This window comes from Capricornis sumatraensis, chromosome 3, assembly GCF_032405125.1.
Source record: "Capricornis sumatraensis isolate serow.1 chromosome 3, serow.2, whole genome shotgun sequence".
Taxonomy (NCBI): Eukaryota; Metazoa; Chordata; class Mammalia; order Artiodactyla; family Bovidae; genus Capricornis; species Capricornis sumatraensis.
In genome coordinates this window covers 30,909,927-30,932,303 of record NC_091071.1, presented here as the reverse complement: position 1 = coordinate 30,932,303, position 22,377 = coordinate 30,909,927, and the positions used below count along the sequence as shown (strand labels likewise).

General features: G+C 49.1%; 1 protein-coding gene across 1 annotated transcript in view; it reads left to right on the top strand.

Annotated features, from left to right (window-relative positions):
* The window catches only part of SNX29 (sorting nexin 29), a 568,901-nt gene that overhangs the window by 498,004 nt on the left and 48,520 nt on the right, over positions 1–22,377 (top strand). Inside the window, exon 19 of the mRNA XM_068968397.1 lies at positions 7,301–7,440. Coding sequence (XP_068824498.1) covers positions 7,301–7,440 — 140 coding nt within the window. The remainder of the gene's footprint in view (positions 1–7,300; positions 7,441–22,377) is intronic.

Here is a 22,377-nt window from a genome sequence, read left to right as displayed (position 1 = left end):
AACTTTGTTCTGGGATGGACTCCACCCTTAAAAAAAAAAATTCCATAAGCAGTAGGCACATTTGAAAATTCAGATGTTCGAATACACACTAGGTATGAGGTAACACCAACACATCATCATTCATCTTATTAGAGGTGACCGCAGTATTGTGATACAATAGGAAAATGCTCTTAGTGTTTTAGAAATGCACCCTGAAGTGTTTAGGGATAAAACATCATGATAGGTATAATTTACTTGGAGACAGCTTAGCAAAAGGTGAAAATGATGAAATATGGGAAAGGGTTAAGACTTTATTAGATAAAGGGTCTTGAGGGTTTATTATACCATGCGCTCTACTTTCTGCCATAATTTGAAACTTTCATAGTGAAAAAATGAAATGACAGTCCTGGGAAAGACTGAGGTATTCTGAGATCTTTGCAGCCTCACCACATCCTGCTGAGTCGTGTGTGGCCACTCAAGGCGTCCAGACCCCCAGGATGAGACTGAGATCTGAGGACATTGTGTCCAGGTAGAGGCTCGTGGTCTGATGACAGCCCCCACCGTCCTAACCCTGCCCCCATCATTCCGGTGTGACCGGCTTCCTTCTGCTGCAACCGACGGGCAGGTGCATGTTCTGTGAACTGCGTCTTGACTGGGAGGTGCCTTGGGGTTTAAAGGACCCGTAGATTTTTCTTCTGTAAATTGAAGAGTGTCTTCAGAATTGAAGGCAGCTCTCCTTTGCTCATCGGCCGATGACCTGGGACCCTACTTAACTGCCTCCAGGTCCTGAGACCTCTTACAGTTTCCCTACCCTTCCTGAGCCTCCACTGCACTAGAAATACACGTGCTGGGAAAGCGCTGAGTACAGAGCATGCATGAAGACTCCACAAATTCCCGTCTCTAGTTCTGAATGGCTCAGTAGAAATTGCTCAGCTGTCAAACTCAGATTGCTACCATGTTGGGTTTTATCAGAAGCTGGCTGGGGTTTCCAGGGACTGGTGAGCTCGAGGATTCAGTGCGTGGCAAGGATGTGGGATTTCTCAGGTGGTCACCTCTGCTAAGCCCTTGTTGGCCCTGGGACCTGGGCCAGCAGAAGCCCTAGTGAAAACAGTCAGATTCGACTCCTGGGTGGGATCCTCTGACCTTCATTTGGGGGTCCTCCTGTCCTCCCCTCCAAGGGCCGTATAGCTCAGCACTGCCCACAAGCCACACGGGGAGCCATCCCCACCCTTCTTGGTGCTCAGAGTGTTCTGAGCATCCCTCCTCTGAAAAAGGAGAAATCCCCATGAGTTCTTTGGGGGCTGCTGAGCCCCTTTCTTGCCTTCCTGCCGCAAAGCCTTTCAAGCCGTCCTTGAGGGTTTCTTGCGCGGATTAAAAACCAGGCCTGAGTGGCTCCGTTCAGCATTAACCTGGCATATTAATCACCTTCCCAAGGAGGAGGATCTAATTGCTTATGATGGGTTGAAACTTGGAGTCTGTGGAGCAGATCCAGGCATCAGACAGGTGAGCGGAGCCCGAGTGGCTGAGCTTGGGGCAAGGACCCGCGGTTCTGGGCCAATGCCTCCTGCCCCCACTGACGAGATTCCAGCCCCAACCTGGGACCGCACTGGCAATCAAGTTGGACAGCCAGCCACGGTGTTGGCGCGCCATTCCCCCCGGAGAAACATCCCGCTGAGGCACTACATCAGAGGGCGGCTCTGGGAGAAAAGACCTTGCTGTGACCTTGAAGCGGCCCCCAGGGGGCAACAGATGCTCTGTGTTCCTTCCTCCCCACTGGCATCCAGAGGAGGGTTGCAGATGAAACTCAGGGCACCCCATAAAATCTGAATTTCAGATAAACAGTGAATAATTTCCAAGTCTAAGTGAGTCCCAAATATTACATGGAAAGGTTTTATTGTATAGCCATACTTGAATCCTGAAAAATTATTGAGTCATGAATTATTGAATATGGAGTTATGAATACTGAAAAATTCATTGTTTATCTGAAATTCAGATTTCACTGGGCATCATGTCTTTTTATTTGCTAAACCTGGCAGCACTTAAGAATCTCCCGGCTATGCTTGGGTTCTTGGCAGAGCCTTGTGGGGACAGGGCTTGTCCTCAGATGTCTCTGAGCATGTGGGTGCCTTCTGCAGACTTGCAGAGCCCCAGGCTGGCTGGGGCGGTTGGCGAGGGGGCAGTGAGTGTCATGATCTGGGTGTGGGGCCTCATGGGCGAGCAGCCCAGCCTCACTATGGGTTCCCTCATTTGTCATGTGAGATTCATCAGAGAGGACATCTCGTGTCCCTGTGAGGATGAGTAACCCTGTTCCTCCCATCCCCTTGCTCTGCCATGCCCTGTTCACCCCACTCAGCCTCCAGTCTGGAAGAAGCATCACTTCCTCAAAGAAGGATGTCCCCCACCCCCAACGCAGGCCCGATTTCCTTGTTCCAAGCCAGCCCCCTCTCCCCGCCGCCCCCCAGCTAGTTCAGATGCATATGAGCAAGTGGGGCTCTGGGATCTGTGGGGCCCATGGCAACAGGCAGATGGAGGGCCCCTCAAGCCGAAATTATTCAGATTTTCAACATGGGGACAGCACGTCACCACACGGGTCCAAGTTCTCACCCTGGGGCATGCCTGGAAGCCAGCCCTGCCTACGAGGGCCAGGCAGACATGGGGGTGTGAGCCAGGAGGGTTCTGAGCGTGGACCTGGGGCCCTGTGCCTGCCTCAGGGCCACACCAAGCAGACCCTCACCCCCAGAGTGGCCCTGGGAGTGGGGCCGTGTCACTTAGTCTCCTCAGTTCAGTTCAGTCAGCTCAATTGCTCAGTCGTGTCCGACTCTTTGCGACCCCATGAATCGCAGCACGCCAGGCCTCCCTGTCCATCACCATCTCCCAGAGTTCACTCAGACTCACGTCCATCGAGTCCATGATGCCATCCAGCCATCTCATCCCCGGTCGTCCCCTTCTCCTCCTGCCCCCAGTCCCTCCCAGCATCAGAGTCTTTTCCAATGAGTCAACTCTTCGCATGAGGTGGCCAAAGTACTGGAGCTTCAGCTTTAGCATCATTCCTTCCAAAGAAATCCCAGGGTTGATCTCCTTCAGAATGGACTGGTTGGATCTTCTTGCAGTCCAAGGGACCCTCAAGAGTCTTCTCCAACACCACAGTTCAAAAGCATCAATTCTTCGGTGCTCAGCCTTCTTCACAGTCCAACTCTCACATCCATACATGACCACAGGAAAAACCATAGCCTTGACTAGATGGACCTTAGTTGGCAAAGTAATCTCTGCTTTTGAATGTACTATCTAGGTTGGTCATAACTTTTCTTCCAAGGAGTAAGTGTCTTTTAATTTCATGGCTGTAGTCACTATCTGCAGTGATTTGGGAGCCCCCAAAAATAAAGTCTGACACTGTTTCTACTGTTTCCCCATCTATTTGCCATGAAGTGATGGGACCGGATGCCATGATCTTCGTTTTCTGAATGTTGAGCTTTAAGCCAACTTTTTCACTCTCCTCTTTCACTTTCATCAAGAGGCTTTTGAGTTCCTCTTCACTTTCTCCCATAAGGGTGGTGTCATCTGCATATCTGAGGTTATTAATATTTCTCCTGGCAATCTTGATTCCAGCTTGTGTTTCTTCCAGCCCAGCGTTTCTCATGATGTACTCTGCATAGAAGTTAAATAAGCAGGGTGACAATATACAGCCTTGACGTACTCCTTTTCCTATTTGGAACCAATCTGTTGTTCTGTGTCCACTTCTAACTGTTGCTTCCTGACCTGCATACAGATTTCCCAAGAGGCAAGTTAGGTGGTCTGGTATTCCCATCTCTTTCAGAATTTTCCACAGTTTATTGTGATCCACACAGTCAAAGGCTTTGGCATAGTCAAGAAAGCAGAAATAAATGTTTTTCTGGAACTCTCTTGCTTTTTCCATGATCCAGCAGATGTTGGCAATTTGATCTCTGGTTCCTCTGCCTTTTCTAAAACCAGCTTGAACATCAGGGAGTTCACGGTTCACATATTGCTGAAGGCTGGCTTGGAGAATTTTGAGCATTACTTTACTAGCGTGTGAGATGAGTGCAGTTGTGCAGTAGTTTGAGGATTCTTTTGCATTGCCTTTCTTTGGAATTGGAATGAAAACTGACCTTTTCCAGTCCTGTGGCTACTGCTGAGTTTTCCACATTTGCTGGCATATTGAATGCAGCACTTTCACAGCATCATCTTTCAGGATTTGAAATAGCTCAACTGGAATTCCATCACCTCCACTAGCTTTGTTTGTAGTGATGCTTTCTAAGGCCCACTTGACTTCACATTCCAAGATGTCTGGCTCTAGATTAGTGATCACACCATCATGATTATCTGGGTCGTGAAGATCTTTTTTCGTACAGTTCTTCCATGTATTCTTGCCACCTCTTCTTAATATCTTCTGCTTCTGTTAGGTCCATACCATTTCTGTCCTTTATCAAGCCCATCTTTGCATGAAATGTTCCCTTGGTATCTCTAATTTTCTTGAAGAGATCTCTAGTCTTTCCCATTCCGTTGTTTTCCTCTATTTCTTTGCATTGATCGCTGAAGAAGGCTTTCTTATCTCTTCTTGCTATTCTTTGGAACTCTGCATTCAGATGCTTATATCTTTCCCTTTCTCGTTTGCTTTTCACCTCTCTTCTTTTCACAGCTATTTTTAAGGCCTCCCCAGATAGCCATTTTGCTTTTTTGCATTTCTTTTCCATGGGGATAGTCTTGATCCCTGTCTCCTGTACAATGTCACGAACCTCATTCCATAGTTCATCAGGCACTCTATCTATCAGATCTAGGCCCTTAAATCTATTTCTCACTTCCACTGTATCATCAGAAGGGATTTGATTTAGGTCATACCTGAATGGTCTAGCGGTTTCCCCTACTTTCTTCAATTTGAGTCTGAATTTGGTAATAAGGAGTTCCTGATCTGAGCCACAGTCAGCTCCTGGTCTTGTTTTTGTTGACTGTATAGAGCTTCTCCATCTTTGGCTGCAAAGAATATAATCAGTCTGATTTCGGTGTTGACCATCTGGTGATGTCCATGTGTAGAGTCTTCTCTTGTGTTGTTGGAAGAGGGTGTTTGCTATGACCAGTGCATTTTCTTGGCAAAACTCTATTAGTCTTTGCCCTGCTTCATTCCACATTCCAAGGCCAAATTTGCCTGTTACTCCAGGTGTTTCTTGACTTCCTACTTTTGCATTCCAGTCCCCTATAATGAAAAGGATATCTTTTTTGGATGTTAGTTCTAAAAGGTCTTGTTGGTCTTCATAAAACCGTTCAACTTCAGTTTCTTCAGCATTACTGGTCGGGGCATAGACTTGGATAACTGTGATATTGAATGGTTTGCCTTGGAGACGAACAGAGATCATTCTGTCATTTTTGAGATTGCATCCAAGTACTGGATTTTGGACTCTTTTATTTACCATGATGGCTACTCCATTTCTTCTGAGGGATTCCTGCCTGCAGTAGTAGATATAATGGTCATCTGAGTTAAATTCACCCATTCCAGTCCATTTTAGTTCGCTGATTCCTAGAATGTCGATATTCACCCTTGCCATCTCTTGTTTGACCACTTCCAATTTGCCTTGATTCATGGACCTGACATTCCAGGTTCTTTCCTGTGGTCATGTATGGATGTGAGAGTTGGACTGTGAAGAAGGCTGAGCGCCAAAGAATTGATGCTTTTGAACTGTGGTGCTGGAAAAGACTCTTGAGAGTCCCTTGGACTGCAAGGAGATTCAATCAGTCCATTCTGAAGGAGATCAACCCTGGGATTTCCTTGGAAGGAATGATGCTAAAGCTGAAGCTCCAGTACTTTGGCCACCTCATGAGAAGAGTTGACTCATTGGAAAAACCTCTGATTTTGGGAGGGATTTGGGGGCAGGAGGAGAAGGGGATGACCGAGGATGAGATGGCTGGATGACATCACGGACTCGATGGACGTGAGTCTGAATGAACTCCCGGAGATGGTGATGGACAGGGAGGCCTGGCATTCTGCGATTCATGGGGTTGCAAACAGTCAGACACGACTGAGCGACTGAACTGAACTGAACTGATGCAATATTGCTCTTTACAGCATCAGATCTTGCTTCTATCACCAGTCACATCCACAACTGGGTATTGTTTTTGCTTTGGCTCCATCCCTTCATTCTTTCTGGAGTTATTTCTCCACTGATCTCCAGTAGCATATTGGGCACCTAATGACCTGAGGAGTTCTTCTTTCGGTATCCTATCATTTTGCCTTTTCATACTGTTCATGGGGTTCTCAAGGCAAGAATACTGAAGTGGCTTGCCATTCCCTTCTCCAGTGGACCACATTCTGTCAGATCTCTCCACCATGACCCACCCGTCTTGGGTTGCCCCGCAGACATGGCTTGGTTTCGTTGAGTTAGACAAGGCTGTGGTCCTAGTGTGATTAGATTGACTAGTTTTCTGTGAGTATGGTTTCAGTGTGTCTGCCCTCTGATGCCCTCTTGCAACACCTACCATCTTACTTGGGTTTCTCTTACCTTGGGCATGGGGTATCTCTTCATGGCTGCTCCAGCAAAGCACAGCCGCTGCTCCTTAACCTTGGACAAGGGGTATCTCCTCACTAGTTTCTCAGAAAGGATGGAATTTGTTTATTAATGAAATCCTTCTTAAATGGTGGTAACTCATTCCAATTTTAGAAAATTCCCGTGAAGGCAAAATTGAGCACCCCCTCTAGGGTGGCATACTAAGTGTGATGAATGATGCTGTGTGCTGACCTGTGTGGTCACTGGGTTTATTTATCTCCTCCATCAGGGCCACTGCAGGGACCCTTTGTGTTCATGGTCTGTCCCAGATCCCAGCGCTATGCTTGGGCACGATGCAGGTGCTGAGATTTCATTCGTTCCTGGGAATACACTGTAGGAAATTTCATGAACCTGCACTGCCCCCACTTAGTAATAGTGGGACTTCCCTCATGGCTCAGATGATAAAGAATCTGCCTGGAGTGCAAGAGACCTGGGTTTTGATCCTTGGGTTGGGAAGATCTCCTGGAGAAGGGCGTGGCAACCCACTCCAGTATTCTTCCCTGGAGAATCCCATGGACAGTGGAGCTTGGGAGGCTACAGTCCATGGGGTCACAAAGAGTACACGGCTGAGTGACTAACACACACACACACCAGTAGTAGTATCACGAGCATCTCCCCTGTTGCTAAGTGTGGTCACACGGGTAAAGCCTGAGGCACACTTGCACTCGCTCTGGGTAAAGAAGATTGTTGGTTGCGTGTTCTCTGGGCGGTTGAGGGAAGCAGAAAGCATATCTGAGGACGCCTGTCTATCTGTCTGTCTGTCTTCCCAGGACGCCAAGTTTGTGGAGGAACGCAGGAAGCAGCTGCAGACCTACCTGCGCAGCGTCATGAACAAAGTCATCCAGGCAGTCCCTGAGTTCACTGCCAGCCCCCAGAAGGAGACCCTGACCCAGCTGATACCCTTCTTCGTGTGAGTACCGGTCATGTGCTCCACCCAGTGTGGCCTGCCTTCTCTCCTCTGAGGTTACGCTACGGCACGTGTCTGTGTTCTGGACACCCCAGGAGACTCGAGGGGGTGAGCCCGCACGTCAGCATTGTTGATTCGAGGCTCGCCAAAATTCAGAACTCTGCAGTTTCGTCCTTTGGTACATTTTGATTGCAGGAAGGATTGCAGCCCACAGGTGTCCCAGAGTTAAAGTAGTCTCTCTCAGACTTTCTTAGCATGTCAGCAGTGAACCCAAGGAAACTTCTCGAAAGACTCCCACTGGTGACGAGCTTAAATTACTTTCATATTTGTATGACTTAAGTATAAGCCAACTTAAAACTAGGTATATAGACCTTGTTCTTACAGGTTGTATAAAAGTAAGAGCAAAAAAGATGTTTACATATCAGACACTTAGAACATTATCACAATTCAGAATTGTTGGTTAACACAGTGGCCACTGCTTTTTTTGAAACCAAGTCTTTGCTCACAGTGATATGCAGAAGAAACTTGGCTTCTCCCAAGCTTGCCACATACCTTGCCGGTGATCCACGTGCTGACCCCACCTGCCCTTGACCCAACTTTCCTCGGGTCACGTTGCTGGAGAACATCTGTTTGAGCCACACTTTGGGGCTGGTGGGCCTCGCTGGTGTCACTGCCTTACCACTGATTATTCCCCATAGTCCTCATCCGTCTCTTACCATATCAAGATGTCTGCATGCTTGGATTCAGGGAACCCAAACAATGAAGCTGCTCTTAGTTTTTATTGAGTCTTCAGATGCTAGAAAATATAATTATACTCTACCCTTGAATCACACAGAGGTAAGAAGCACCAACCTCCTTCCCAGTTGAAAATCTGTGTATAACTTTTCACTCCCCCCAAACCTAGCTGCTCATAACCTACTGTTGACCTTACCAACGACATAAACAGTCAGACAACACATATTTTGGGGTGTCTACATTTATTTTATACATTTGTGACATTCCTAGCTTTTTCTTAATTTTTTAGTATTTCTAGACTATGTAGTTTATCTGCGAGTTTTTAAATCATTGCAAATCTTCAAAAATCTTTCTAATATGTCTATTGAAAACTATCTGTATATAAGTGGACCTGCTCAGCTCAAACCCCTGTTGTTCAAGGGTCAACTGTATATGATTTCTAAAATGTTATCATTGTAGTGGAAACGATAGACCTAAGGATCCATATAGCAAACCCATGGACCTCTGAAAGTAGGTTGAAACTTGTCATTTGATAAAGACTGGTTTGGTGATAATGCAAGAGTTTTCTTTCCCTGGAGCTCTTCAAAATGGGTGTGCTGAGGGTTCATGGATCTGTTTTGGCCTAATGGTGATGCTATAACTCAAAATGGGGCTTATTTCTGCTGTTCTGTGTGGGGAGTATCTTTGGCTTCACACTTTCTGGAATTTCCAAGTTGAATTTCCAACCAGACAGACATTGGCAGGACTTAACTGCTCCATGAAATTAAAAGATGCTTGCTCCTTGGAAGAAAAGTTATGACCAACCTAGACAGCATATTAAAAAGCAGAGACATTACTTTGCCAACAAAGGCCCGTCTAGTCAAAGCTATGGTTTTTCCATTAGTCATGTATGAATGTGAGAGTTGGACTATAAAGAAAGCTGAGCGCCGAAGAATTGATGCTTTTGAACTGTGGTGTTGGAGGAGACTCTTGCGAGTCCCTTGGACAGCAAGGAGATCCATTCAGTCCATCCTAAAGGAAATCAGTCCTGAATATTCATTGGAAGGACTGATCCTTAAGCTGAAACTCCAATACTTTGGTCACCTGATGTGAAGAGCTGACTCATTAGAAAAGACCCTGATGCTGGGAAAGATTGAAGGCGGGAGGAGAAGGGGACAACAAAGGATGAGATGGTTGCATGGCATTACCGACTCAATGGAAATGAGTTTGAGTGAGCTCCAGGAGTTGGTGATGGACAGGGATGCCTGGCATGCTGCCTTTCATGGGGTCACAGAGTCAGACACAACTAGGCTTTGAAACTGAAGCCAAATCTGCTTACTTGCATCCTTCTAATTGTTTTAGGACCTTTATGAGAAGATTCAGTTGTTCTCTGTTATCTCTGATAAAACAAAAGATGTCTCCCCCTCCACCCCTCCAAATAGAATACACCATATGGTACTTTTCTTTCATTCGGTAATTTGTGCCGCTAGGGGCTTGATTTTGTTTTGAAAACACCACTACAGTGCATGAGAGGAGGCCCCCTTTTCTTTTTACACATTGCGTATTGTATGTACTTGGCTGTGCTGGTTCTCAGTTGCAGAACGTGTGATCTCTTAGTTGTGCTGTGTGGGATCCAGTTCCCTGACCAGGATGGAACCCAGGCTCCTGCTTTGGAAGCACAGAGTCTTAGCCACTGGACCATCAGGGAAGCCCTCCTTCTTTTAAAGGCAGCCCCCTGGCCTGTGATGAGCACTAGAAATCAACTTCTCACTGACTCATGTGTGTTTGGATCAGATTTCCTGGTGAAAATGGAGTCCAAGACGTGGTCCTAAGACCCCGATGTGAACGGCTGCCCACCTCAAGTGTGAGAAGAATAGGCTGCCTTGTAGAAGTGAGCTGGCGCCCCCACTGCTGGGGTGGGTGGTCCAGGCAGTTCTGGTGGGCCATGCACCAAACTCCAGCCTGTGGAATTGCAACAACCGCCTGTTAACATAGGAGCGTCTTAGCGTGTCGTGCAGTCCCAGCCACGCTGGCTGCCATCAATCACAGCTGAGAAATAAAGCTCTGTGCCCAATTAGCAGGGAGAACATGGGGTTCCATTGCGTGGGCTGTAAAACATACAGAAGAGACTGTGGCAAAGGACACAATATTGACATGAGACTGGACACAACCTTAGTCTCAAATCCAGTTGATATCAAACAGCTTTCCTTGCAGTTCCACCACTCGCCACCCTCTCCTCCTCTGTCTTTTTGAAGTCAGATGGTGCTGTAGGTTGGAACTTGCAGATCATTTCATGAGGGAGTGACAGAAGGCAAGCCTTGCCCTGGTCTGTCCTTGCCAGTGACCTCCATGTAATCATGTCCTATCTCTGCATCCTTCTAGAAAACTATCTCAGCTCAGAAGCTCACTCTGAGAGAGTCCCAGTTAAAAAGCGTCTATCTCAACTAAGGAAATAACCACCCCCCAAGCATGATGATTCTCAGAATCTTGACAGATTTCCTCGGGTCTCTCCTTTTTTATTTTATTTATATATTGGCTGTTCTGGGTCTTTGTTGCAGCACGCAGGCTTCCCTAGTTACGGCGCATGGGCTTAGTTGCCCCTTGGCACATGGGATCTTAGTTCCCTGATCAGGGATCAAACCCACGTCCCCTGCATTGGAAGGTGGATTCTTTACCCCTGGTGGTGGTGGTGGTTCACTCTCTCAGTCACGTCCGACTCTCTGCGACCCCATGGACTGCAGCACGCCAGGCTTCCCTGTCCTTCACCATCTCCCAAAGAGAGTGTATTCCCACTGGACCACACCTGGCTGAAGTCACACAGTGCTGCCCTGTCCCCGCCAATCCCCCCTCACCCCTGGACGCTGAGCCGACTTCCCTGCCATTTGCTGTTAGCGTTTGGCTGTTGTTTTACCCACAGTCACTCGTATTACCTGCCTGGCCCGGGAGACACTTGAGTTTGCACTGCTGGCTCTGACCTGCTGCTGAGCCGTGTAGGCTCCGGCTGTGAGGCACCCGCGGTGCATCGCTCACCCTCTGCGCTCCGAAGTGTGCTCCATGAGCTCGTCCACTGCTGAGCATCCGTCAAGACGGTCCCTTTCCCGTGAGGGGCGGGAGGGTGAAGGGAGGCAGGGGATTAAACCTAGCGGGTAGAGTTTGCTCATTTTTCTTCACCGAAATCCTTCAAGCGTTCAGGGTTGTGCAGGGCTGGCATCCAGTAGTCCACGGCACCTGCTTTCACACACACTTTTCCGCTTCGTCTTTCCTGTTTAACGTGTCAGTATTTCACTGTGTTCTGCAAGGGGCAGCATGACTTCCAAGGATTCTGCCATCTGCACACGTCTGAGAGCTGAGGAATCAGCAGGTTGAATTCTTTTTCTCCAGATCTCTCTGCCTCCCATTGACTTCCTGGCTAACGCCAGCAGCAGTCAGAATTAGAAAGTAGGACAGTAGGAAGTGGGCCGTTTCTTTTCCATTTTGAACCCTGTGTGTGCCTGGCCCACGTGGAGAGTAGAGCCTGCCCCCCAAACCAGCGAATAGACAACACACCCTAATACCCTCTTCCTTTGGGGGACCCCACGGTGTTTGCATCCTCCTGGCTTTTTGGAGGGACAGGCAGACCCCAGGACGTGACATGTGGCAGATGTGAGCAGTTACTTCGGGAAATGTCGCGTGCTCCTTGGAAGGTGCATTAATGAAGGGGGCGGAGATTGTGGATTCCAAGAAGTCATTCTGCGGAACTGGACTGCTGCTCCGTGAAGACTCCAGTGATTTGCGGTGCTGTTGTTTAGCATGTTATTAGAGTGTTTTTCTGCAGAGTACCTCAGCCTTGGGAAATGTACTGTGTTCTGCCACTCCGTGGAGGGAGAGGAGTTCCGGAGGTGGGGGCGGGAGTAATGTAGGGCACAGCACACCCTCCCCACCGGATTCTCGGCAGAAAACACGGTCGATGTTTGCCCCACTCCCCGCCCCCATCTGCTGCCACATTTACTCTCAAAGCTGTTAAACATATTTTTTGCAGAAATAGGAGCTGCCGCGTTCTCCCCGCAAGCGGGAGGTTTGGCTCTGGGTTGAGATGTTTCAGCCTGGGCGCTTCCAGGATCACGCGGAGCCCAGCGGACATGCCACTCTGCCAGGGGCCACTCACAGGAGCCACGTGGTTCCTTCCCAGGACCCTGGGCTCACACTGCTCTTGGGGACTGGCCCAAATCTCCCAGGCCAGAAAAGAGTGCAGACCCCGTTCAAGTCTCACTCTTGAGGCCAGACTGGCAGACTGGTGAGATGTGGGTCATGCTTAAAATGAAATATCCGTGTGAGTGATTTATGATGGGCAGATGAGTCTGAGACCCCCAGTGTCCAAATGGAAAGCGTGGGGATTTGGGCGTCACTGCTGTTCCCCACTAGCTCTGCCACAGAGGAGGAGGGTGATCTCGGGCCAGGATGCAGCCTCTTGAGTCTTAGGTTCCTTTCGTGTGAAATGGGAGGAGAGGTATGGATGCGGGGTGGTAGGGGAGGGCTCTGTGTGAGAGAGGAACTCAGCCGCTTCTCTATGTCAACTGCAGTTGATGACAAGACTTGTGAGAAAGACCTGGAGAGAATCCCCACAAAAACCCTACGGACATTTCTCTGTCTCTCTCTTCATCCATCTATCCATCCATCCATCCATCCATCATCTATCCATGTCTACAGGTAAAAAGCTGGGTCCCAGGAAATTTAACCGGTTTGCCTAAGGTCCTGGTGAGAGCAAATTGCAGGACAGAGCAAGAGTCCAATGCGCTGCCCTGAGCTACAGGGACTCTGAGTGCTCGGCACATAGCGTGTGCTCATGAAACGCTAACTGATAACATGACTTCTTCCGGAAGTCTGCCTTTCTCCCCCTCCTTCCCCGCAGGGATCTCACATCTAGACACAGTGGCTCAGGGAGAAAGCGTACGCACCAGCTGGGCTCTGGCTTTCTGTGGACTCTGAGGGCCCATGGCAGCGCTCCCTCTAGGGACCAGGCCTCTCCCCCAGGAAGACACCCCATCCCTCAGAAGCTCATTACCTGGAGGTCTCTCCCCGGGGGGACCCGCCACCCTGTCGCCTGGAGAGATGACATGCAAAATGCCGCTTGATCACCTCCCATCTGCTGGCCTGTGGAGGGGCCGAGTCGAGGGATGCAGAGAAAGTGCAGTCCCCTAGGGTACCGGCCCTCCTCGTCCGCAGGACTGCCGCCCACGGAGCTCAGAACAGATGACTCTTTCTGAAGATGACGAGGGTGACAGCTATTCTTCTCTGTGAGTCAGATGCCCCTTGCCCCACACACATCCCACCAGTGACAGTAATTATGTTTCACTCCTGCCGTTTCTTTCTGTTTGGTGGTGAAGAGGGGCGAGATCAGCTTCACAAAGCTGATGATGGCGTAGCTTTTACAAGTCCAGGAAAAGTGAGGGAGCCTGGAACAGGCTTGTCACGTCAGGATTTGCTCTAGCCTGAAGGGGTTAGGGCAGGAGTGCGACGTGACCTGCTTTATGTTTTTGCATCCTCAATCTGGATGTAGATTAGAGAACAGAACCAGGGTGGGGGCGGAGGGAGGCGGAGGGGAAGGCTTTTGTAGGGTCCAAGCAGGAAGAGGTGGTGGCTTGACCAGAGTGATGAGAAGAACCGCATGAAGGGTGATTGGACCCCAGATACATTTGAGGGCTGGCTCTTGGGGGTGAGAGAAAAGGATTATGACACGCTTTTGAGGTCCTAACAGACCAGGCAGGTGTGGAGATGCTCTGTGTTATTACGTTCAGATAACCCTGTATTCTCTGGTGGCTTCCCTGGCTCAGATGGTAAAGACTCCACCTGCAATGTGGGAGACCTGGCTTCAGTCCCTGGATGGGGAAGATCCCCTGGAGGAAGGCATGGCTACCCACTCCAGTATTCTTGCCTGGAGAATCCCCATGGACAGAGGAGCCTGGCGGGCTACAATCCATGGGGCTGCAAAGAGCTGGACACGACTGAGCGACTAAGCACAGCACAACCCTGTATTCAGGTCACAAACACCTACGTGACTCCATGTGGGCGTCTGGGGTGGTAAGGAGGTTGGTGGGGAATATCACCGTACAGATGACTGAGACGGGCCCCCAGGCCTCAGGATCAATAGGTGTGTGGTCATGCAGTTATTCCAAGGCAGCGTTTTTTCCCTTCTTTCCCGAGCTCAGTCACCAGGAAATTTGCAGAGTGCCTGGGCAGGTGTCAGACTGTCCCATTTGTAGCCCCACTCTGCTTCAGACTAGCCATGTGGCCTTGGGCAGCTCACTGAAGCCCTTCCAGCCCTCAGCATCTTCCTCTGTACAGTGGCAATGTTCCCAGCACCTTCTCGTGGGGCCAACAGGGTTCCACGTGCACGTCAAGCTCTTAGAATGGCACCTCGCACATAGTAAGCCCTGTATGTGCGTAACTATTTTTTACCAGCAGAAAGGGAGCACGGGAAAAGGAGTCTGGGGAGCAGACGTTTTGGAGGAAGTGATAAAATCATGGTATTAAAAAAAAATCCTGGAGCACTCCAGAAAGATATAAGAAGGAGAAGTAAACAGCACACCCCGCTCCGCTGTGTGTCGGGCCCCCACCCTCTGCGATCACTGTCAAGCTTCTTATGTAACTTTGCGGAAAGCGTCAATACTTATGTAAGCCAAAGCCAGGCTCCAACCAGCCCTCTGTAGTTTGCCTTTTTAATTTAATAAAGCTGGCTCATTCCCTTTGAAAGCTACAGAGTACTCAGTGCAATGGCTGTTTCATAATTTATTTTACCATCGCTCCATCTGAATGCTTAAGAGGTTTCCAGATTTGGCTCCCTCAAACAGTATTGCCAGAAACGTTTCAAGTAGATGTACGTTTTGGCAGGTAGGTCTGTGGGACTGATCTTTCGAAGTGGTTCTGGCTCTGGGGACAGGCACGTGTTTGAATATTGACAGGTATCACTAACTGCTACCCACTCATACCGGTTTGATATGCACCATTCTGTTAGACATGAAGGGGAGATGTGTTATCCCCCACCCCCCGATGTGCAGAACAGCTGCAAAGCTCAGAGGCCCCCTGTCCTCCACTACAGAGAACAGGGCACTGCCCTTGTGATCAGGACGCCCTGGAAAGTAGGGCTGGGAGCTCAGAGGTCTTGAGCGAGTTGCCATGTTGGTCTCCAAGAAGGGAGTCCTTGCAGGTCTCTGAGCTCAGGTCTGTGCTGCAGGAGGATCCTACTGGCAGTCGGGGATGGGGCGTGAGCACTAGGGAGACAGGGCAGGGTGCTTCTATAAGAGCCCAGAGAAAAGGTGGGAGGGCCTACGCCAGACGATGCCAAGATTTTTTTTTCCATTTTTTTAAAATCAATGAATTTATTTTAACTGGAGGATAATTACTTTAGTGTTGTGATGGGGTTTTGCCATACATTGACATGAATCAGCCATGGGTGCACATGTGTCCCCCCCATCCTGAACCCCCTCCCACCTCCCTCCCCACCCCATCTCTTGGAGCTGTCCCAGAACACCGGCTTTGGGTGCCCTGCTTCATGATGCAAAGATTTTGAGGCTAAATATCTGGGTGGGTGATGATCAAAGGGACAAAGGGGAAACTGGTTTTGGAGTAGATGAGAGTGTGGGGTGTTGGGCATAGAGACAGTCTCTATGGGGTCTGGAAGGCAAGAGAGGAAGGTGAGTGTCTCCTCGGATGGCAGCCTCTGGACTTGGTATCAGCTGTGAGTTCCTGCCTGCATTTCTCAGGAAGCATATCTCTCTCCAGATCTCAAGAAAAACAGGAAATCAAGAAAAAGTATGATGATTCTTCTGTGAAAATTAAAGCATAACAGTCAACATCCCTGGTTGAAGGAATCCACATTAATGAGGCAAAAGCAAGAATAGGAGGAGCCGCACATGGAGTTGAGGGCCAAGGTCAGTGGTTCCAGGAACTAGGGCAGGAGCTTGTAGGAGAGAAAGGGTCACGATCTCATTAGTCATTCTTGCCTTCAGCTGATGCCGTGTCGTAAGCAGTGTCTGTGGCTCTGCCCACTGCAAACAGTGAATTATTCTTGCAAATAAAATAAATACTAACAAGTTTATTGCATAAAATCACTGCAGATGATGTCTACAGCCACGAAATTAAAAGATTGCTTACTCCTCGGAAGAAAGCTATGACAGACCTACATAGCTTATTAAAAAGCAGAGACATCGCTTTAATGACAGAGGTCTGTATAGTCAAAGCTATGGTTTTTCCAGTAGTCATGTACAGATGTGAGAGTTGGACCACAAAGAAGGCCAAATGCCAAGGAATTGATGCTTTCAAATTGTATTGGAGAAGATTCTTGAGAGTCCCTTGGACAGCAAGGAGATCAAACCGGTCAATCCTAAAGGAAATCAACTCTGAATATTTGTTGGAAGGACTGATGCTGAAGCTGTGATACTTTGGGCCACTTGATGTAAAGAGCTGACTCACTGGAAAAGACTCTGATGCTGGGGAAAGATTGAGGGCAGGAAGTGAAAGATCATGAGATGATTGGATGCCATCACCAACTTATTAGACATGAGTTTGAGCAAACTCTTGAGAAATGGTGAAGGACAGGGAAGCGTGCTGCAGTTCCTGGGGTCACAGAGAGTTGGACACTTAACGATTGTACAGCACCGTACTTGATGTGAATGGCATTCTAAGAAATAAGTTTCAGAGGCACAAAATGTCCTTAAATTGTCCTGTTTTGACGCAGGACTCTCATAGGAGATTCACACATTGCATTATTATCCGAACAGGACCCCTTAGTGTTCACTAGCATTTCCCACATTTGACTATTTGCCCTATGCTATGATTCTTTGTGAATTACCTCTGAACTTACTATTTCTTCCTTATTGAGCAGATCATGTTAGAGTTCCACAATAAAGAGTAAATTGTATGAAGAATGTTGGGACTCTTTTAAGAATAACTTGTGATTTGGGGAATGAAATTCACTCAGGAATTACTCTGCAATCCCTAAGACTCATCTCTTTCAGGATTTTGGAAACCCTTCTTGGGAGACAGTTTCTGGGCATGAACTTGGGAATGGGGGTCATGGTGCCCGGGGTAGGGCCCTCAGGGAAATAGGGTGAGCAAGAGGAGGTGACAGGGAAGGAACTGCAATAGATTGGGCCAGGAGCCAGCAGAGCAGAGAAGACAGGAGGCAGAAACCTGGAGAAAGCTGGGTCAGGGTTGCCAGGGGAGAGAGCATTTCCCAAAGAAGGCTTCCTCTGTGTGAACAAGCTGCCAAATTCACACCTAGTCCCAGAGCAGTAAGAATAGCAAGCTGTCCTCCTTCCTCACTGCCAAGTTGGCTGAGGAGCATGGAGCATGTGGCAGAGCACAACTGTGGTGGCGTCCCTGCCACCCGCGTCGGGGGAGGGTGCCACGAGCAAGGCATCGAGGGCAGCGGGGGTGGAGCGCCTGTGAGGTCCCCAGCTGCCTGGTTGGCCTGGGGTCTTGAGGGGGTCGCAGTGGGCGGTCAGTTCCACGGCTCTGCTTAGAAACGTGTGCCTTTGACCGGCAGCTCTCTCTGCCGGGGCCTTGCAGGACCTGGTTGCTGTCCAGGGTCCTGGAGGACTATTGGCCTAGTCTCGTAGGTTGGGGCAGTTCATTCTAATGGGGAGCCCCTTGCAGAATTCAAAACCTCCACCTGGGGATTCTGCCCTGGTGGCTTTGTGGCTGGTGTCCAGCCATTATTTCAGAAATCATGACCCTTTGGGGCCCTGGATTCTCTAGTGATTCAGACACTAGAGAATCTACCTGCAATTCAGGAGACCTGGATTCAATCCCTGGGTTGGGCAAGTCCCTGGAGAAGGAAACGGCAACCCACTTCAGTGTTCTTGCCTGGAAAATTCCATCAACAGAGGAGCCTGGTGGGCTACAGTCCATGGGGTCGCAAAGAGCTGGGCACAACGGAGCGGCAATCACTTTCAATAACTCTGATCAGATAGAGGTCAGCTGGGATTGCAGAACCTTTGACTCCTTTTCTGATATGTTCATGCTTCATTTGGATTTGGGGCTTACGAGTTGGCATTAGTGGTACAGAATCTGCCTGCTAACACAGGAGATGCAAGAGACGTGGGTTCGATCCCTGGCTCGGGAACATCCCTGGAGGAGGGCATGGCAACCCATCCCAGTATTCCTGCCTGAGAAATCCCATGGACAGAGGAGCCTGGAGGGCTACAGTCCATGGAGTCGTAAAAGGGATTGGCATGACTGAGTGACTGAGCATCTGAGCGCATCTGGATTGACGGGACAAAGCACTGATGTCTCATCTCCAGCTCAGAGACGGCTTTACTTCCATCGCTGTCTTTGTCATTGCCTCTTATCTTCGGCCTCTTACCCTGCTGTTATTAATCAGGTGGCTATTGGGAGAGGAGGGAGTTCACCCCCCACACTGGCACCCTATTTGGGACAGATATGCCCGGTGGGAGCCACCCCCCTTGTTTCTGTGATCTTTCACCATCTTGCTTATGGAGGTTTGCACCTTACATCATCTGGGACCAACAGAGCAGACAAACACCCCGAGTGTATCCCTGTTGACTGGACTATGACCACAGCAAACTTGGATACCGATAGGGTCCAGGCAGGTCTTGTACGTGAATTAAGCCAGTGAGCAGTGTTAATAGGGAGGTATGGGGAGTGGAACTCAGAGTGTCAGGCCCTCCTCAGCCTGGTTGATTATCACTGAGACCACAGGTTGGTGGTCTGCGAACTTTCCAAGAGATGGCAGATGCCCATATGAAATCTGACTCTTAAATTAGTTGGCAGCTAGTTTGTCTGTCTGTCTGCGGGCCAAACACAACAGCTATGGGCTGCATGTGGCCCACTGTATTCATGTGCCTTCTGGAGCCCAAAGGGCCTGCGTTAGACAAATCTGTTTAAAACCTGAAGAAATTTGGGGCAGGCAGTGACCTACTCAGGCAGTCACAGAGGACAGTGACAATAGGATAACAGCCAGGGTCGCTCTGACCCCAGATGCTCAGGACACAGCAGCCCCTGCAGTTCTGACTGAGGCCTGGTGAGTGACAAGCCCACTGGAACAGGCCTTAGGGAGTAGACATTGGCTCAGCTTCTAAGAGTAACCCATTAGCCCTGTCGCTTCCATGGTGAAGAAGGTACTGTATTCCCAGAAAGGGGCCTTGACCAGCCAGATGTTTGGCTTCTCCAGGTAAGGTGCCTGCCAGAGCCTCCCACATCTTCTCCAGGGCTGTTCTTTTCTTATCTTTGTGTAACCACAGGCCATCCAACCCAGGTCTCCTGCATTGCAGGCAGACGCTTTACCTTCTGAGCCACCAGGGAAGCCTTGTGTAACCACAGGCCATGCTTATTTACCTGTAAAAAGAACATGGCCAGTAATTATGTGGTTTTGCTTCTAGCAAGAGGAACATGGCTCCTTGGAGGACAGTTACCCTTCCAGGGAATTGGTCACAGGTTATTAGGGTTGCTATGTTATTGACAGGTTGTTAGGTTCATGGACAGAGGAACCTGGTAGACTACAGTCCATGGGATTGCAAAGAGTCGGACACGACTGAGTGACTAACACTTATTAGGATTGTAAAGGAAGTCTGGCCATCTCACCTGTTAAGTTCAAGAAACATATTCTCTTCATGGGTAAAATTTACCTGAAGGGCTTTTGTGCAGAGCAGCTTTTTACTAAGATTGTGTTTGTGTCTGTGCGGCTCCATTTTTTTTTTTTTTTTCACTCACTGCCCCTACCCATCTAACTCCTGTTGGGTCTCCTCCTGCCTCTAACTCCATGGTTCTCAACTAGGGACATTATTGCCTTCCTCCCCAAGCCCAGGAACAGCTGGCAGTGATTAGAGACATTTTTGGTTATCACACCTGTAAGAGGCAGAGGGCTAGAGTCTGGTGGGGGGAGGCCGGGATGGTGCTCAGCATCCTGCAGTGCACAGGACAGCCCCCACAGCAGAGAGCCACCTGACCCAGGTATCACCCCCACTCCAGCCCAAGAAGCTGGTCTGTCATCGGATCTTTTTTTCTTCTTCTTTTTTAAATTTTTGCCTGCACTGGGTCTTCACTGTTGTGTGCGTAGGCTTTTCTCTCCCGTTGCAGCAAGGCAAGGGTGACTCCTCATTGTGGGGTGCAGGTTTTTCTCTCGTAACAGAGCACAGGCTCTAGAGCACGCAGGTTTCATGGGCTCAGTAGCTGTAGCACAAGTTGCTCCGGGGCATGTGGGGTCTTCCCAGATCAGGGATCAAACCTGTGTCCCCTGTATTGGCAGGTGGATTCTTAAACCCTGGATCTCCAGGGACGTCCCTGTCATTGAATCTTGTTTAGCAAGCTGCAGATCCCTCAGGTCCCATGGCTGCGAGAGAGGTAAGAAGACCCCAGGAAATGGGCCAGGAGCTGTTCTCTCATTAAGTCCTCACATCCCCCCTCTGAGGTTGGGGTTATTGTTCCCATTTTTCAGATGAGGAAACCGAGCCCCTGACAGTGACAGGACCTGCCATAATCTCACAGCTGGAGGTGACGGAGTGAGAAGTGTAAGCTGGGTTTATGTGGTTTGACAGTCTCTGCTCTGTGTCATGATTCCATCAAAATGAAGAACTTGGTAAAACATTCCTAAGTATCTTCTGATGGGCTGTTGCCAAGTTCAGGATTCTAATTGTGGGTTATCCACATCCCAGGAAGTAAGCCTGGCTTTGTCACACTCATTGCTGTCCACTTGCCTCGTCTCTCGGGGGGTCTCTGGCATGGGCTCGGGCCGCTACTTTAAACCTTTCTGCACCATCGCTTCTTACCATGCATAATCTGTTCTAGGGCAGCTGCTTGGTGCTGTCCAAGGCCCTACCCATCTCTGCCTCTTTGGGGTTAGCTCCCAAAGTAAATGTTGTGGAAAGAAAGGGAAAATGGGGCTGAGGGTTCAGAACTCATGAGGGCTTTGACCCAGTTGAAAAAAGCGGTCTTAGATACCCGCTCCTCAAGCACTTCACACCCCTCCCATCCCTTCCTCAACCAGTTTGCTCACAAGCCTCAGCCCTTTCTTGTTCGTGAATCTAATATACCCAGGATGTTTTAACTGGGCCAGAAAGGAGAACCGAAGTTCTGCTTGCGCCCTGGGAATTCTCCTTTGAACACAAGTCTGCTGGCTTAGCAAGCATCACTCAGAAGATAAAGCGGGTCATGGGCTGCTGAGTGAGAACAGGATGCCTTGTTTTTATTTTTCACACATGAGAACTTGCTGTGACAAAGTTTGGGATGTTTTTCTCACTAGGTTGTTCTGGGAAGGCAGGTTGAGAAATTACTAATGCAACAGGAAGCAAGCCATTCTGTCAGAGTTTGGCATGTGGTGCGTTTTATGACTTTTGCATTAAAGGTACGAGCTAACTTTGTTGTTAAGAGAAAGAGCTACAGTCATGCAGACCTGGTTCCACTCAAGGCTATCCCGTTTACTAGCTCAGTGATCTCAGATCAGACCCTTTAAGGATGTTATGCCTCAACATCCCCATCTGAAAAATGGGATTCAGACTAGGCGCCCCTCCCCGCCCCTGACTTCAGAAGGCTGGTTCAGAGCTTCAACATTGCTGAAGCACTTAGACCAGGCCCATCCTAAGCATTTACTGGATGAACAGTGGCTGTAGGGGTAAAATGATTGGTTCCGTTAGCTGGAGGATACACGACTCCTTTCTGGCTTCTCAGAATCAGGGCAGACCTTGGAGAGATGGTATTTGCAAGGCTTGATGGCCGGAGGAGCACACAGCCACCCGTCTTGTTGGGATTTGTGGGAGACAGTATCGATTTCTCTGCAACTCTCCCAGCCATGGTCACTCCCTTTCAAGTTAATTAACTCCCAGTCAAGTTAATCTGGGAGGCTGATGCTCTATGATCAAGTTAGCATCAAGATGGCAATCCCATGGCCAAGCCCTACATTGCTGAGCCCAGGGACCAGGCAGCAAAGTGCCAGGTGCCCCTAAAATGTCAGACCTATTCACCCCAGTAACTCTTCACTGTGATGGATGGATCACATGAGCAGATAGGCTGAAGCTCTGTTATTAGTTTCTTACAACATTAAAATAGCAGCTTGGTGTCTAACTAATATTAAAACAGCAGCTTGTTGTCTAACTAAAAGAGCAAGACTTTGAGTCAGACAGACCTGGGTTCAGTGTCAACCATACTACCTAGCAGCCTTGGCCTCTCTGTGCCTCAGTGTCCCCAGCTGTAAAATGGGGCCAGTAGCACAGACCTTGCTGGCTTGCTAAGGGG